The sequence below is a fragment of the Monomorium pharaonis genome, chromosome 2 (genome assembly GCF_013373865.1).
Source record: "Monomorium pharaonis isolate MP-MQ-018 chromosome 2, ASM1337386v2, whole genome shotgun sequence".
Lineage (NCBI taxonomy): Eukaryota > Metazoa > Arthropoda > Insecta > Hymenoptera > Formicidae > Monomorium > Monomorium pharaonis.
In genome coordinates, this window is record NC_050468.1 from 22,403,249 (window position 1) to 22,421,861 (window position 18,613).

General features: G+C 32.7%; 2 protein-coding genes and 1 long non-coding RNA gene across 5 annotated transcripts in view; 1 reads left to right on the top strand and 2 right to left on the bottom strand.

Moving 5' to 3' along the window:
- The window catches only part of LOC105833859 (facilitated trehalose transporter Tret1), a 48,613-nt gene extending 31,454 nt beyond the window's left edge, over positions 1–17,159 (top strand). The window contains exons 1-7 of one of the 3 annotated variants that reach the window (XM_036283270.1): positions 4,987–8,181; positions 12,280–12,376; positions 12,536–12,826; positions 13,106–13,364; positions 15,212–15,498; positions 15,964–16,406; positions 16,509–17,159. In XM_036283270.1, coding sequence (XP_036139163.1) covers positions 12,316–12,376; positions 12,536–12,826; positions 13,106–13,364; positions 15,212–15,498; positions 15,964–16,406; positions 16,509–16,595 — 1,428 coding nt within the window. In that variant the 5' untranslated portion in view covers positions 4,987–8,181; positions 12,280–12,315 and the 3' untranslated portion in view covers positions 16,596–17,159. Of the gene's footprint in view, positions 1–4,986; positions 8,182–10,002; positions 10,883–12,279; positions 12,377–12,535; positions 12,827–13,105; positions 13,365–15,211; positions 15,499–15,963; positions 16,407–16,508 lie in introns of those variants that run through there. The other 2 variants (XM_012675895.3, XM_036283271.1) reach the window with 2 other exon arrangements.
- Positions 1–18,613, bottom strand: part of LOC105834482 — a 289,072-nt gene that overhangs the window by 209,062 nt on the left and 61,397 nt on the right. The window lies entirely within an intron of this gene.
- LOC118644552 lies at positions 619–4,966 on the bottom strand. The gene is made up of 2 exons (XR_004962322.1): positions 3,155–4,966; positions 619–670 (listed from the first exon to the last, which is right to left on the bottom strand). It is a non-coding gene; the product is annotated as an uncharacterized LOC118644552 (long non-coding RNA).

The window sequence follows — 18,613 nt, forward strand, 5'->3', positions numbered from 1 at the left end:
GATATCGTTCGAGGTAGAGAACGGTGGGAAGATAACAGCACATGCCGTTATCCCCGTGTACGTGAGTATACATGTCTGCCAATTAACAATTGATCCTCCGGTGGTGCGAGTGTGTGGCAATACTATATCCTCGGATCTCCATAGATTCCAGAATTGATGCCAGATGGTGAGAGACTTCACTTGTCACTTTAGAGTAAGCGGGCATATTTCTCGCGATGCTTTCCGGTCAAGCGAGAAAAGTTTTCACCGTCTTCGACAAATTAGCAGCACGTAAGAAAGGGAGAGAAAGAGCATGCGAACACGTGCTAATAAAACTTTCACAAGTTTTTCGTTAATTGGATCAACGATCGATCTTTTTCAAGGAGAAATTTTAATAACGGTCTTGGAAGTTAGCGTTAATTCGATGCAATGTAATATTCATAACTTAATGTACTCTTGATGTTTATAAACTCTGACACTTTATAAAATGTTTGCTAAAACTGCCTTTCCGTAGATGTACATCTCGATTATCGTTTTTGCGTAGAATTTAACGCAACGAATTTAAATTTCTAAAGCGAAAGAAACCGTTTTTGAATTAAGTTAAATAAAAAGAACTCTGTTTCATAGTTATATATTTTATTTTGATTATTTCAATGATATGGTCTATACTAGGCAGATGATAAATCGGCTCCTAGTGCGACAAATTGAGCGAATTATTTTGTTTTCAGGGAAACAACGACGGTATAAAGCAATTTCGTGATACGCAACAAATGCAAAATCGGCTGATGAAAAAAATCCGATGAAATCCGCGCGGGATATTAGAATCTGTTCGAAACTCCGAATCCACGCAAAAACATTTCTGTCAAAGTATTCGTCGATTTCATTCAAATTATCCGCAAAGAGTGTCGTCCCCCATACACTCGAATTTATTACGCATATCAATGGCAGCAGTTACGCGAATTCTCATGATTTATTAAGCAAATCTACTCTCGCTCTTTCTATTTGTTACCAATCGCTTCGAAACAGAATCAATTTGAATAAATTAGGAACAAACTTAACTGAAAAAAAAATTACGAAGACAAAAATCAAAATGTCGCGTATTGTTTACCGTTTCCATTTTACGTGTCAAACGATCGCGCAAAGCGAAAGTAACTTATCGACGATGAAAGCTCAATTATGCAACTACGAATTGGTAACGCTTGCAGTCAAGCGCACCAAATACGCCGGGCTTCGCACGTGATGCGCGTGGTCGCGGGCGTCTGTATCGGACGCACACAATCAATTTTCGGAGCTACGCACCTGTCAACAGGTTAATCTCTCTACCATACCGCACACGGTGGCGACTCTTTCTTTCCGCGGCTCTCTGACATTACGCGTTTGCGTTTAAGGGACGTTTACTGATCCGCGAAATTTGACGAAATACGTCGAAACAAGCCGAGGAAATATTCCAGTGAAATTATTTGCGTTATGTCGATATAAGAAAATTACTGTTTACTTCACGCTGTGTCGCATTGACGTAAAACAAAAAAAAAATCGATACTTCAGCTTTAGAAAGCTCGGTGTTTTCTTACTTTATTTAACTCTCTCGCCGATTATATATACCGGTGTTTATCATCCCAAGCGATTAGACTTACGCTTCCCACAGGATATACTCAATATGTATTACGCGCAAAATTGATCGCGTTCTATCCCTCTTCACGATGCAATAACGTTAAACGTTCTCGGTTAACGAGTCACGTGAGATTGGCATTATTCTTGGAGACATTTAAGAGACAGCAGAAGTGATTACCAGCGTTTCGTAGCGCGCTACATAACATTTTGCATAACGAGTAATTATGATGGCGAAATTGTGCTTCTATTTACAATGGACTTTCACAACGTGCGTTTCGCAACGCAAATATTTTTAGCTGTTTATCACGTGCTGTCGGCGCATTATGCCCACGTCGTTCGATCATTCGCAATTTCGACTGCGTTCAACATCGCCGGAACACGGAACGGACCGTCGACACGTTCTAATTATGTAATTTCTATGGAAACAATTCCCATTTCCATAATGAGCTTGCGAATGAAATTATCGGCTGTTACACTAACCGAGGGACCGACCGGAATTTGCATCTCCGCCGATCTACAACAGTTCGAGGATGACGATTACGCTCATGTGCCTTTCTACGGTTTGTTAGCATTACCTGGCGATGTCAATTACTAGATGAGTTCGCTCGGAATTTTGAGATCAAAATCATATTTTCCCGTAAAACGTGCCTTTTCAGAGTGAAATGGAGCTCATTGTTGAAAACGTTAATTAACCGATAATTACATGTATAAATCATGAGTATCGAATATTGCTGCATTGTTTCTTGAGTGAAAAATCAATAATATATTTAAATCACTATTTCTCGACGCGAATAAAATAAATATTCATAAAATGTTATCTCTCTAAAGACCATATAAAATAATAACGTGCGCGTTAAAACTTTGCATTACTAAAACGTAATATACTATTGTAAAAAAAAAATTCAGTAGTAGTATGCGAGCTTTCCTTACAGTTTTCGAAAGAGGAAACTTGATGCTACGAGGACTCTCCGTTATCTTGTTCGCGTACTTACGAGTTAAGAAGAATCTCGAGTTGTCGAGGGAATTGCTATTTATCGTAATGAAAAACGTAGACGTATACGTACAACTGTTAAAAAAAAAAAAAAAACAATTAGAAGTGAAAGAAAGACTTATGAAGCCTCCGTTGTCAGAGTTATAATTTCTACTCTATGAAACAATGTCACGTTTCGCGTGCGCGATGAAATTATCATTACACTGACTCTCAAATATTATGTAAACGACAATGCATCACGAAAATTTGAAAAGTAACCGAAAGGATAACCAAGACGAAAATTCTACATCGTGAACGCGAGGTACATAAAAGATCCGTTCATCATACAGATTTAGTGGATTTTCTTCAGATTTCTGACGTTTTTCGGAATATCATATAAAAAAAAGAAGTATTTTGTTATTTTATCACGCGAGGGGAATTCGAATCATTGAATCGCATAAGACACGCTCTTCCATCAATAAACAAAAAATTTCTTGCCAATTTACTTCACGATTAGTTATTATAATGGATTATACGTGATAACATGATTGTGCATAAATTTATGTAATTACAAAAGAAAAACGTATCACATACTAATTTTTCTGTCACGATATATGTTTTTCACACTTTTAAAAACTGACACTTAACACCATATGTTTAATACATGAAAAAATTAGAGCAGTTTTTCTTCTTTATTATTTCATGGTAATTAGAATATTAAAATTTACAAACACGTTCGGAAGTTCACATATTATATATATATCCTGTAAATTGTAAAGAGCGTCCTCTCGAGAAATCGAGGGAATCTCTCGAATTCACAAATGACACTTGAATGACACGTGGTTTTAAAAGCTTCTATCCATTACGTCAGCAATCACTCCGTAATTCCAGTTACACGCACAACACATTCTCGCCGCAATCATTTAGCAGCGCTTGAAAAATTCATACGAGTTTTCGTTGCAGGCCCGTTTACAGGGAGGCGTCTGTCGCGACAGTCATCCCGAGGAGGGAACAAATACGAGAGTTCACGCGCGAGATCATGGGACAACTGGTATAGGGTCAAACCGGGCATCGCGAATCAAATCCACGACACATCTCCGCGACCTCTCGAGGAGGACGAGATCGCGGAGTTGGTGATAACAAGTGCGAGAGAGAGTGAGATCTCTCCGTTTAAAGATATTTCGCAGAGGGGCGCGTACACGCTCGCGACTCGCGTTCACCCGCACGGAGCGGCTCTAACCCGCTGACTGCCGGAGTCGCCCCTTTACCACCCGCCACGACCCGCCAGCCCCTAACCCGGAGGCTATTCCCTGGTCCCCGCGCGGTCGACCTACCGTCACCCAGCTACCCGCCCAACCACCCAGCGCTAGTACAGTCAGCCCTACTACTATCACCTTCGCGAAACCGCGCCGCTCTTCCCGCCGCGGCGCACCGGTGTCTATTACCGCGGTAATGCTAACCCTTTGCGTCCTTTTCTCGCGCACGGAATCTTTCGGTTCTCTTTCCTTTTCTTTTTTTAGTTGTATTTTTGTAAGATAAGTAAATCCTGTGAACATCAGTTTCCGGTGTCGCCATACGTCATCGAAATTGAAGGATCACCGATGAAAAGCCATACATTTCTAATTAAAGAAAATTGAGGAGTTGCGTTCGGGATTGCGTTCGTACTAATTTATTCATTGCGTCTCTGCGTGTGTAAAACATATTCCACGGGAAGTATATGACAGCGAGACGAGCGAGATTATATAAGAGAACTAAGCAGAGTCTGGATTTAAACGCGCTCGCTTCAAATAACGGGAGAAATATCGTAATGCGAAGACGTGAAAATGTCTTTCGAGCTCCCGTCTCTCTCTCTCTCATCGGAGGCTTTTCAGCTCTCGAAGATCTCTCCAAGAAAAGGAACAGATAGAACCGGCGTAGAACGGAACGGAAGAACTCGTCAGCCAATCTAATAGCTTTTTACGCCTTATTACTCATCGTCGAGTTCAACCAAATAGCGGTCGGAATAGGAAAATGCATGTAATATGTTCAGTCAAATACGAATAGACCAGCCGGGATTCACCGGAAAGAGATTTCGAGCAATGCGACAGCAGCTAACACAGCGGAAGGATATGCATCCGTAAATCCCTAAAACTTCTTTAAAAGATAAGCACACCTCACCTTTAATTCGTTTGCGTAAAGTTTGTGGCGCACAAAAACGCTGAGACATGAAAAATTTTGATAGATGCCATCGCGCGAATTCCAGAACGTAGGATCATCAATTGTCTCGTTTAATTGGATGAAAGACAAACGTTTTTTATCAGGCCAGCATCGCGTAATTAATAGCACTATCGGATAACATTTTGTAAAAATTGTAACAGTAACAGATTCTTTTACTTTTTTTTATCAAATTTAACTTTCCAATTTCCTCTTAACAATTTCAAATAAATTAAGAATATTTGTTTAATATATTTTCGTACATTTCTAGATATTTAACAAAAATTTCAATATATATTATAAGGTACTTGAAGTTCTTTTCTTAATTCCACTATTATATTACTACTTACAAAAGAACAGGAAAAAGAAATTATGTACAAATTTAGACGTACAAATTTTCTATTCCAATCTTTGTTTTCTAAATTAGTGAGTTCTATCCAAAAGTTCAACATCACGCACGTTTATTTATAAGGAAAAAAGGTCTTACTAATTAGTGGAATGTGCTCAATCAATATGTATTACATTAGCATCACAGAAGTGGACGTGAATCAAGTAAAAGCGAGGAATCACGCCTTCTGTGGTCCGTTTGATCATGATCGTTTGACGATGGCACCAAAGAGACCTCAAGAACCTCCCTGATGACAAGCGAGACCGTTGGAAACAAGAGGTGTAGACGGAGCGATCTCTTCGAAGAGGTGCGTCGTACCAAGAAATCGGTACATTTATAGCGATCGTCTTACGTAGTCAGCGTACGTATCATATAATTATCTGAATAACGTAAATTGCTGTCTCATATTATTGATAATTTGTAAATATCGCTGGTATTAACGCATTGAATATTAGAGACCATCAATGTTATTGACATGTGACGTATAAAATACAATCACGAATAAGAAGTAATAAATTATAAGTAGCATCATTATCGTTACTGCTATTTTTTTATAATGATGATTTGGTAATGGTAATTTGTTAAAAGAGACTACATCTAATGTTATAGAAAATTTATATAAAAAATTGTAACATTATCAAATCACTATTATAAAAAAAAGTAATGATTTACTTGTAACGCATAACTTTTCTAGATACAATTAATTATAATATACAAATTGACAATATTATATCAATAATGTAATATTAATTAAAAGACCAAATAAATGTACGTATCAAAATTGCAGTTATCAATTACAGTAATGCATTTACAACCTTTAATTCGTTTTTCTAATGAGACAAATCCCAAGAGAAACCCGTGCGACAACTAACAATACAGTTAACACGTTAATAAATAACAATAGAGGAAAAAACAGATAATGATAATAGAGATAAATTTTGACGTAGCTAATTATCAACATAAAGTACATAATGTCACTAAGTGCTATTGACATTGGTAACATTGACGACAACATTATCCATCGTAAATCGAAATTAATGTTTTATCTTCCGTACCACTATATACCAAACTTATGATATACAGGGTGAATCAAACATTCGTGACCATTAGTAACCTAAATTCACAAAGTGTTTTTGAACAACGTTTGCCGATAATATTGGCGGAACCGTGTTGAACGGCGGTGCTCTCCCTTAAATGATCTCTATAATGCGACCGCGTCGCGGTAGATTACAGGCAATTACACCCGTCGTTCAGACGAATCGTATCCACGTAGTTGGAGGTCGGTACGGGTTATTTGGCGTCCCCGAGGGCAGTCCTATGCAATCCGGGAACTTCAATATTTGGTATAGGTATACCTCTGTATACCGTCGGGATAGTCTTCGAACTGGTTTCCCCGTGTACGGCTTGATGACGTGCAAATTGGGTTACTCGCCCACGGGAATCGCATAATTGAATTTCGTCAGGTGTGCTTATTATCGAGCACACCTTCCAGTCGAGCGCCGCGCGATAGAATCGAGATTTTCGGTGCCCGATCGCATTATCCTTTCCTAGTCGAAACGCAATGGGCAACGAGTAGATCAATACGTCACCTTAGGTAAGACTTGCCACGTGCATTTGTTGGCATAGCACATTTACACAGGCTTATCGCAGAATTCGTGGAAGCAAATTTTCAATTTATCCTTGATTATCTTAATTAATATTGGTATCATAAATTAGTATCATCATAAAACGTCTAGGAGCACAATCGTGTTAAATAAGGAACCAATTTTCAGTCTCATCATAAAAGAACATAAGAAATCTGATGTATATTTTTAATAATTATTTAAGAGCTTGTAAAGTAAAGCTTGTTTTTTTTTATACCGGCCTGTTGGCGCGCTACACGAGTCTCCACTTTGTAAGTTCCTTCTGCGCAGGAAGTCCCATGTAATTCACTAGCGCTGCTTGTAGCAATATACCGCCTTCATCTACCTAGGAAACGTTCCTCCAGCCTGTTCGTACTCGCTCAGGAAATATACTAGACGAAATATACTGTAGACACGTTCGCCCCTACCTGTCTCACGAGCAGTAGCGGATAAACAAAATAAAACTTTCAACTTAACTCCGAATTTATGCAATGCCTCTAACATCTTTTCGTAAAATTATAAATATTTATTTGACAAGCACAAACAAAAATGGGAATACATCTGTAATCCCAAGTTCGTTTTTATCGATCACGCGGTGCCAAAATGAACAATATACGAAATAAGAGCGCTGTGTGTGTTAAATGAGTTGCCGAAATGGAAATGAGTAAGTAGTGTCAACAACTTTGCTGCCGAGAATCAACAATTGCGATAAGTAAGACGCCGGCTGTGAGCAGACGCGCGCCGAATCATGCGATGCAAGCGATAGCGCGGAAGGCTGCGCGTGCTTGCATAATAATAAGAATTGACTTATTGTATTAAAGTCCCTAATTACGCAGCGTACTGCACATAATGGACGTTTCTCGAAAGCTCCGGGCGACCGAGGGATAACGACCACATCCCGTTTCCCGGCATGCGCTCAGCAGGAGCGACCGAAGCTGGAGCTCGCGAAGAAGGAAGAATGAGATAGGTGTGAAAGTAGCAGTGTCAGGGGTCATAAATTTGTCAACGGTAGATAATGCGATGTAAACAGCGGAGCAAGCGTTCTCCTCATTCACTTCTGCCGCCCCGTCAGTAAAGAGAGAGGCCACGCGACGCAACGCGAAATACTTCGCGGCGCAAGAACCGGGAGTTCCGAGACTACGTTTCGAAAGCTATTATCCTCCGGCTGTAAGAGACCAGGGAGGACGGCAGTACCCTTTCGTGTGACATAACTCTATTTTGTTCCATTTAAGTTGGCTCTCGGCTTCCATGGGTTTCGGCGTCGCTCGCTCTAACGTCGCCCGGAATATCGCCGTTCTGAAATTCGCACATCACGAGCACGCAACAGTTTTCGTCCCCGCTGAATCAACGCAATCTGTTAACGATTTTAGCGTATGTCCCAATATTTGTCCTCAGCGAGACGTGAGTTCTTCCCGATGGTACGTATAACAAGCAAAAATATATGCGAACGGAGATCGTCCGCGATCGATAAAGATCTCCTCTCGCAACTATTAAGTCGAAGTCAGTTTTACGTTGATTTCGTTACAAGTTAACCGCTGTGAATATTGAATCCCGGGGAGTTAAATGAAATAAAAAATAATCCTCTGAATTTAATAAAGTTTGGTAAAAATTCAAATCATGCGCACGTAATTCCGCGGTACTACAAACACAGAATAAAATTTCCTTTTTTACGCAAAACGAGAAGGCGGTATCACTTGGTATTACTTTTTTTTGTTTCGTTGTTTAAAGAAAAAAAAAACAGAAAAATACTTCGTTGCACATCAGTCGCAAGGATGCGCGGTCGAGGAACTTATTTGACGGCAATCGTGCGGAATTAATTCTCTTAATAAACAGCTAAAATTAAGTTTAAAATTACAAACTCGTATTGATAAAACGTACGCAGTAATTTTGTGATAAAAGCGTACTCAAACGTTGTACGTTATTTTACGATTTATTGCCACATGCAAATAGAGAATCGTCGTTTTTCTATTACATCGGTATATCGCTTGTATACTTAGCACTTACGATTGGTCTCCGAACGATGCTATTAACAGTATCAGTGTACCGTTATAAAACCTGATAGGTTTTTTAAGCCGTTAAAAATATCACAATTTTTCCTGAGTTTTTTTTTTTGTTCGACACTATGATACATTTTCGAGTATTTCGTTTCAAAACTTTGCATTTCGTTAAAATTGAAATTGCGTTTTTTAATAATCAGATTTTAAAAGAATTTGTTCGCGATTACGATTGCGGTGAAAAAGTAATACGGTATTAAGTGAATAATAGAGAAAGGTCATCAATACCGGCATAGCACTTGTTTTTCAACTTTGTTTCTTAAACAAAACCTAAAAGTACATGAACTTTGAAAACAAATGTAAACTAGAAAGTGTCTTCTATCAGGTAGTGTAGTAGTTTATGTAATACTATTTCATACTTTATGTTTTCGCAATATAAATGAATATGTGAGTTCTAAAACTGGCGTATAGTAATGGCAGAATTCAGATATAGCCCCGTAATAAAAAAGTTAACTGTAAATAAATTAAAGAACGCTAAATAATAGATCATTTCTATGTATTAAACAACAAAGTTTATAAAGTAATAAGATTAGAATTAAGCATTTTTAAATAAAACTAATTTAAAGATAAAAAAATAAACAATTTACTCAAGAAATAGACAATTTATTTGACATAAATTATGTTATGAAAAAAACAAACCACACATCTACGAAGTGTTCTCACAATCAGTAATAAAGAGATACATTTACGTTCAACAACGATTTTATGTTTCACCGCAATATGATAAAAATACGAAAGAAAAAGTACAAACAAGACAATTTTTATAAAGCAGCAACACGTAAAAGTCATCTAATATTGTCAATAATATATTTACTGCACATTGTTTAAACTATGCAATTTGTAAAAGAATATCATGCAAATTTTATTCTCACTTTTTTCTTTTTAGCAGATTTCATATAGAAAAAATGCTATAAATGTAAACTATAAATTTTTATTTTTTTAATTATCTAAGTAAATTACTTTTTATTCTGTAATACAGTGCAATACTTAGTTTCCAGAAAATAAAGAAGTGCCGCTTTAAAAACATTCCAGTATTGGCAACCTTTCTTCAAAATTTTTATAGATAAAATAGCATTGCGTGGCGTGGAAAAAAAAATTAAATTCAAATAAAAACAATAACAAATAAGCTGAGCTAAATATTAATACTAAACAAATAATTTAAAGTAATCAACATATATCAAACAAATATATTATATATTAAACAAATAATTTAAACTAAACAAACATCTCGACCTCTATTTATTATTTTAATAATTGTTTAGTACAAAAATCTAGACTCGTATAATATTATTGTTTCTATATGATTTTAAAGCTTTAAGGCCCATCTTTTTAACTAACTTTTATCAATAAATGTCTCTTTAAATACGTAGTTTTCGTTAGTGTATATATATATATCAGAAATAAATATATAATTTACATTTATCGATAAAAGAAAGTTCAGAACATGAATCTTAGTATTTATTTTTATACTATTATTTTAACAATTTTATTATAATTATTGTGTTATTAAATTAATTCAAATCTTATAAACGTTTGTCTGTTTACACAAGGTTAATCATACAATCACGTTATAAGTATGCAAAAAAAGTGATAACATAATATATTTAAACTCAATTTGTACGTGCAAATCGGGAACATCTTGCATGATAAAACGGCCGATGTAATTTTAAATATCAAAGGCAATGTGTGCTTGCATGAATTAGAAAGCCAAACCAGTATCGCGCGTTGCAGAACACGTTCTAGGAAAAAGTATAAATCCATTATACACGTTTTCATTCCGCTAAAATTTTCTTTCCACTTGATATCTAATCGTTATGAAAACAAGTGTCTTATTTCATACACGTTTATCGTAGCAAACCACAGCAACGTCTATTTATTCTCGAATCAAACTTGTATTATCGACAGATGTCACAGTCGACTCGTTGCGGAATTGACGTATCCCATTGTCGAAAAATGATTTTTACCGCTAAATAAATGAAAAATGTACGCGCTGTACCCGATGTGAAATAAACGAGTGCCGATGTGTGCAAATCCGATGAAATGACAGTTCAAGCCGGAGATAACCGTAATTTTTTCGATATATTTCATAGACATACGTCTACGAGCGCACACAGACTTTTGAAACTTTTCGAGATTTCTAAATAAAGTAAAATTAAAATTTCAAAGAATATAAATTTTAAAAAATATATAATAATGCCTATAAGAACCAATACAGGTTATTTATGTGTATATGCAATATTATTATAATAAAAATATCTTAAAATGTCATAGACGTTTCGACTCATGATTGGATCTTCTTCAATATGTGGAACAATAGGTATAAAGATCAATCATCAATATAATTGTTATACATACCCAGAGAGAACAAACAAATTGGAGCGAGGTCGATTAGACGTCGATGGCGTCTAATAGACGACTATTAGGCGTTTATTATTTGGTATGGATAAGCTAAGACACAGTTTGAACTGCATAAACAAAAACACAATTTAAACTTACGAAAGACGATACAAAATTGCTTGAGCAGTTACATTCTAATTTATTTACTTAAATGTTAATGCTTTCTTCTCTCTGCTTCGATAGAGATAATGACCTATGTTCTCAAATCATTTTTATCGATAAAAGTGAATTAAGAATATAATGGGCTAATATATTTATATACTGTTTTAGACAATTATCTCTTGCAAAATCATCGTTCTTTCAGTATTTCAATTTTTAATTCTTTATATATACAAATTTATAATTTATTATCTTGTCCAAATTTCAAAGTGTATTTGTTTGCATTGAATCGTTAAAAATTATAATCAATAGTTTTTGGATAATGTGAGTTGTCCACACTACAGCTGCATTCGTTATATAATAACACTTATAACGCTTTGAGTATTATTTCATCTTTATTGTATAGCAAATATTAAACAAAAACAAGTAATAATGCTTAAATGCGCTGTGAGTGCCAAAAGGTCTACGTGTTTTAAATACCAATTATCATTTCATTACTGAACAATTTATTGCAATAAATTGTAATTTAATTGACTACATTTATGTAAGTAATACATATATGACTTTTGTTTTGACTACTTATGATTCAACGCATCATATTGACTATTAATCTTTATGACTATTGTTGATCTACATATATGTATTTAAGAGAATTACGAGTCAAAATATTTACGATATTTTAAGATATTTTGTAATATTAAATCTAAGTATACATGAGCAAAGCCTATGTTAGCTCTTGTAGACATTAAATTCATAAATTATTTATTTATTATAATTTTCTGATTAGTTTTCCGAACGTGCTGATTTGCTATCGAATAAAAACTTTCTGTCCCGATAATCTCCTTACTTTAATAGCTAATTAGCTAATTAAACAAAATATCAAACTTAAAATGAAAATAATTGCAATCATATACAATAACGCAATAACTATATTTCTTATCTTTATCATTTGTATTTTTATCGCAGATACACGTGTAACACCGTAACAAATTCGAAGTAAAAATGACAAAAACATTCGAAGCTTTACTTCAATTGTGGCCTCAATGGTTTGCAAGTGTAATAGGTTAGTTAATTCATGAAACTTAGTCCAATTTAAAACAAAATTTCAATATAGAAGATTAATATATTCCTATGTACTTTATATTGTTAACAAATAAACGTAAGTAAAATGAATTCGATTCCATCAATCTCTTGCAAGCTATAACAAAATATTGTGCCGTAGTAACTCTATTGAGCATCAGTATTGGTCTCGCAATTGGTTGGACATCGCCTTATTTGGCACAACTAACCGGTGAGGACCCGCCGTTTCGTGTAACATACGAAGAAGGATCCTGGATAGCTTCTCTATTGCCACTCGGACGCCTCTTGGGTGCCGTCATTGGATCTCTCCTTTTAGAATTTATCGGCAGCAAGATGTCTGTTCTGTTAACGGGAGTGCCCATAATTTTTGGCTGGATTTGCATAATTTGCGCCACTTCTCCCATGTGGTTGTACGTTTCGAGAATATTTTCAGGTAACGGTATCTGTCACAGCTGTTTGATACAGCGACACGCAGGATAAGTCGATTCATTAATCATGTCATTCATGGACTTAATCCTTTACTCCTTCTATTCATACCCTTTCTACATCTAACCAATCATTCATTAGTTTTCCAATCCCCTATTGTCTTTTATCCTATTTAAACAATCGCTTTCCATTTCACGCTCACTTTACAGGATTCCATTCCTTGTTAAACTTAATCCAAAGCCTATATAGTTTTACATCTGTTACAAAATTATATCATCTTAATCAGGTATATCAACGGGAATGATGGTCGGCTGTTATCCGCTTTACATCGGTGAAATTTCGGCACCATCGATCCGTGGCGCCTTGGTGTGTCTGATTCTCAATGGTTTCCCCATGGGCACGCTTTTTGGTAATATAATGGGTCCCAATATGCCAATGATGTATTTCGGTATCATTAGTTTGATAATAACGATAGGCTACTTGAGTATTTTTCCATTCCTGCCGCAGTCGCCGTATTATTATGTACGACATAATGATACTAAGAGGTAAATATACATAATTTTTTTGTTTATACAATTGCTTCACAAAATAGATATTCGAAGTTATATCAAATTCTCAACTTTGTTACTTAACAACTCATGATTGTTTCCGCCTCAAATAGCAAAATGTTTTTGTTATTTAATAATATCTTTATTTAATAGTATCTTTATTTAAGCAATCCATATAATGTAAGGAAAATAAACATTTATTTAAAGCGGGTTTTGATTTAAAGCGATTCAAAACATTTTTCTTAATATTTCAATAAATATCAATAGTATAGTGCAACCATATAAGTTTCTCGGTTGATTTAATTAATAAATTGCATTAAATCATTTATAATAGTAAATATATATTTTATTAAGTATTATACAGATTGCCCATTTATCATAATCATTATGGATTACTTATAATATTTTTAAAGAAAAATATAAATAGAAAATTTTGTTCCGTTTTTTTATTAACGACTATTTTCCGCTATTTATATTTTCTAAATCAATATTGTCCTAAAAAAACCATATAATTTTATCAATTTTTTTGATATTATACCCATAAAAATATTATAATATATTAGTTTTTTAATGAAAGTCTTTTATATGTGTACATCTTAGAAAGGGATTTACTCGTGTAGATAAGAAAAACACAGCTGTATTTAATTTTTTATCAATTGCTATTCAATAGTAGTTAATTCAAATAGTTAATCGAAACGGAAAAATAAATAATCAAGTAGACAAAGAAATTCACAAATTAAAATTAAAAAAAAACGAGTTATTCAGCAAATAACGCATTTTATATTACTATATAATTACACAATTATAATTAACTTTTAAAACAATTTTTTATATAAATGCGATATAAAAAAAATTGTCGTTGTTCTGCGGCACAAACAAACACCAATTAATTTCCCAAAAGTACGATTCTAAAAAAACATTGTTTGAAAAAATCGTGTTTATTATTCATATTACAAATAAAATTAATATTATATGTATACAACTTTTTTATCCTTTTAAAAAATTTTACAACCTCAAAGTTCTTTAGGTTCTTTTTAAGTAATATAAATTTCAAAAAACAAAAAATAAAAATCGTTACACAGACATTATAAGTTCATAAGGAAATTCATGATTCGATTTATCTCTTGTAGCAAAAAAAACCATTAAAGTGCATCTTGATATTCAAATTGTTAAAATATAAAGGAAAAATAAGAAATTATCAAATACATTAGTATCGTAAAAATTGGTATTATAAGTCAAAATATAAATCAGTTATATGCTGATTTCCTTTCAGTGCTAAATAAATTTAATAATTCTTTAATATTTTAACAATTTAATTATCGAAATGACATACTTTGTGGTCTTTTGGCACAAAAGATATATGTATTATACGTATATCGAACCATGAATTTGCCGATATTCATAAACATATAATGTTTTTATAACGACTTCTTCCTTTGTTCTATTTAATTTATATCACTTAAAAAAAAACATAAAGTTATATTAAAAAATTTATTACATTACAGTTAATTTACGTAATAAAACTTGTCGAATTGATCAATTAAAAGAAGTTTTATCTGTATTAATTGTATCTTGTGATAATATAGAAAATGTTTATATGTTTGTTCGTGTTTGCGTATAAATTTCAAGCACAATATAAAAAATAGAATAAAGACCTGTAAGAGTTACAGCAAAGAAAGTAATTGTGCAAATATTATAATTGTAAACATATAAGAATAAAATTATCAATCAATGATCCTAAGATGATTATGATAAGTGAGAAATACTTTATGTACTTTCTATATATGTAAATTCTCTAACAATTCTGTGTAAGTTAATGATATTTTTGTGTTTTATAATACTAGAGCAGAACAAGCCATTCGATGGTATTACCGAAAACCTGATGTGAAAAACGAAATAGAAGGTGTAGAACATTTCGTGAAGTTGACGCGTGCGATAAGCATCAAGGACCGATGGGAACAGATAAAAGAGCCGAAAAACCGTCGCTCTTTCATAATGATAATATTGCTATTTATGTTTATGCAACTCAGTGGACCAAACACTATTGTATTTTACATGGAGATTATTGTGAGGAAGGCATTGTTCACATCGATCATGCCTTCGACTTTAGTAATTATCATCAGTGCAGTCAGTATGTTTGATATTGATAATATTATTTATTATCTCTTCATTCTGTATTATCTTATATTAATAGAACTGTTTCAAACTCTACTGTGGACTATCTTATACGGAAAAAAATTTTATATAAAAAATTACTGTGTTTGGAAGTAGACACAGACCATAAGAAAAAAAATTCAAAGAATTATATCATAAATAGCGCAAATATATATACATATTATATATATATATATATATATATATATATATATATATATATGCACTATAGGAACTTAATGAAAAACACAATAAAAATTTTTATAATTTCCTTCCTTGGTCCGTGCTTACTGCTTATTATAGTAATTTTTGCTATTTTCTCCGTGTATATATGATTAACTTTAAGCTTTGTTTATACTTCTGTTAAGCACACGTAGGTTAAATTAATTAGTCTTAATAAAATAGTCTAAATAATTAAATATTTTATCTAACTGTTTTACAGGTATAATTATCGGTTGGTTGGGCGCATTTGCCATCGATCGTTGCGGTCGCAGATTTCTATTAGCGATCTCAGCCTTTGGCGTAATAGTCGGCCATATATTGTTAGGTTTGCATTTCTTTCTGATAGAACATGACTACGATCCCGGTGATTTTGAATGGTTGGTAGTTTTGTCACTATTGATGTTTACACTAATGTGTTTCGGACTCACACCGGTGCCTAGCACAATGTTGAGCGAACTATTTCCGTCCGATCTGAAAAGCGTGGCTGGATTCGTTGGAAGCATCACGTCAGCAGTATTCGCATTTATCGCTTCTAGAACGTATCAGCCGCTAGTAGATATAATCACGGAAAAATACGTCTTCTGGATCTATGCAGTGATCATTATGATCAGCTTAGTATATTCACTCACCGTGGTACCAGAGACAAAAGGAAAGACGTTACAGGTAATTTGATCACATATTAGATATTGCTACGAAATATAGAAAGCTTTATACAAATTCGATGTAAATATTGCATGTCATTATAATTATTACCAATGTTGATAGGAAATTCAAGACATGATAACCGCAAGAAGTGCTACTGAAAGATCACAACAAGAGACACGCGTTGAAACTGAAAATACTCAAGCATAGTAAATTATCTAAAACTCTCTCAGAATATAGAATAATAATTATTTGTTGTATGAAAAAAATGCAATGAAATGGAAAATGTGTAATATACTTTCTTTAATATTGTACATATTAGTATAATTTATACAAATAAATGTAAAAACCTAAAATTTATAATATAAAAAAGGCTGATTACAGATAATTGAATAATAGCAAAAAAATTTAACATTAAATATGAGTAATAATTTTGAATTGAAAATTGAAAGAAACTGTCTGAACAATAATAGTTTTAATTTTAGTTAAATTGTTTTTTTAAATTTGTTGTTTTGGCTTTTCTAGGTTCTTCGTATATAAAATTTAAAAATACACGATAAACTTTAAAAATATGAGCAATAATAATCACGTATAATAATAAGTCAAATTTAATTTATAATAATTAATACATAACACAACGCATAAAATACGTTTATGATATTCTTGGTTCATACATATACAAAAAATTCTTAATATTTGATTAAAATTATATTATTAGAACAAATAAATTATTTATTTATAATAAAAATGATTTATAATAAAAATGATTCAAAATTCGCCATTGTATTTTAAAACAGTATTTTAAACGATTTTTACAATTACAATAATCGACCAAAATTCACTGTTAAGTTAAAAAAAGAAGTGATAAGATATCATTAAAATAAAGTAAATATTATTAAGTTAAATAAAGCTCTTTTCTTTTCTTTAGAAATTTAATCTTTTATATAAAATTAAAACTTCAACTAAAAAAAGGTGTTTCTTTCCGACTACTTTTTATCACTTTTCAGATGCTTTAACTATCTTTTTATTAAATACAATTATAATTAGATTTATACATATATATAATAAAATATATAATATAAAATAGAAAAAAAATACGAAAAAAAATAAAAAAAAACATTAACAAAATATAAATCAATTTTTCTTTGTGATTTCAAATCATTCGAAATCATAAACCGCAAAATGTATATCAAAATTCTGACCAAATTGATTAAATTATTTTAAACTGTTTTTGGTTTTTATAGTTTACGCATTTATTAATTTATATTAGTTTATATGTTTCCTCTCCTCTCATACTTCATTTTTTTCCTCTTTTCTTTATCTACAAATATTCATAATTAATTTAAGATTTTTTTTTACATCCATGTATATCACGCATAACACGTATAGCACGTTCTACAAGATAAGAAACGGCGAGGTAGCCAATTATCTCTTAAATTACCTATCTATTATTCCTTAAATGTGAGGGATTGATTGGTTACTGCGTACTTTTTATCGCGTGAGGTGCGTTGTCACATTCTTTCTGACGCGTGTGCAAGAACCGTAAGTTATTTAACGCAGTTATTGCGCTGTTCAATTTATTGCTTGCGTGCTTCATCGTCGAGTGCGACCTTGCGTTTTTACATCAAGTTTGTTTTGTCCTTTATATATTGTCCGTAAGTTAAATTTTCAATAATAATAATAGCAATTGCTATCAAACTCGTACTAATTAAAAGTAAATATTTGTATTACAAAGTATCATTCTTCTTATAAATTTACAGCACTTCGTATCACATCACACAGTTATTAAAATTAGTGATAATATTAAACTAATATATACATATGTGCATATAAGAAATAGTTTATAATTTTTGTTATTTATTTTTCTAACAGATAAAACCTTTCAAAAAGAATTCTATTTATTGGATTAAAACATTAAAACTTCAATTTGTTATTGCAGGTGTGCTTAACTACAAATAAAAAACATGTAAAATCTATAAATATTTTATATACAATAAAATGAAAGATAACTTCGCAATATGTTTGTATTTCATCATAAAATTATTTTTACTTTTTAATTTTTGTCCATTTTAAGTATAGTAACAGTTTTCGAAAATATCTCATTTAACTCGCTAAATTTTCAATTTAATACATGTTTTTTTACGAAAAATTGTAGAACACACACACACATAAATTTTAAAATAATATATAAAATATTATATATCATAAATAAAAAAAAACAATTTTAT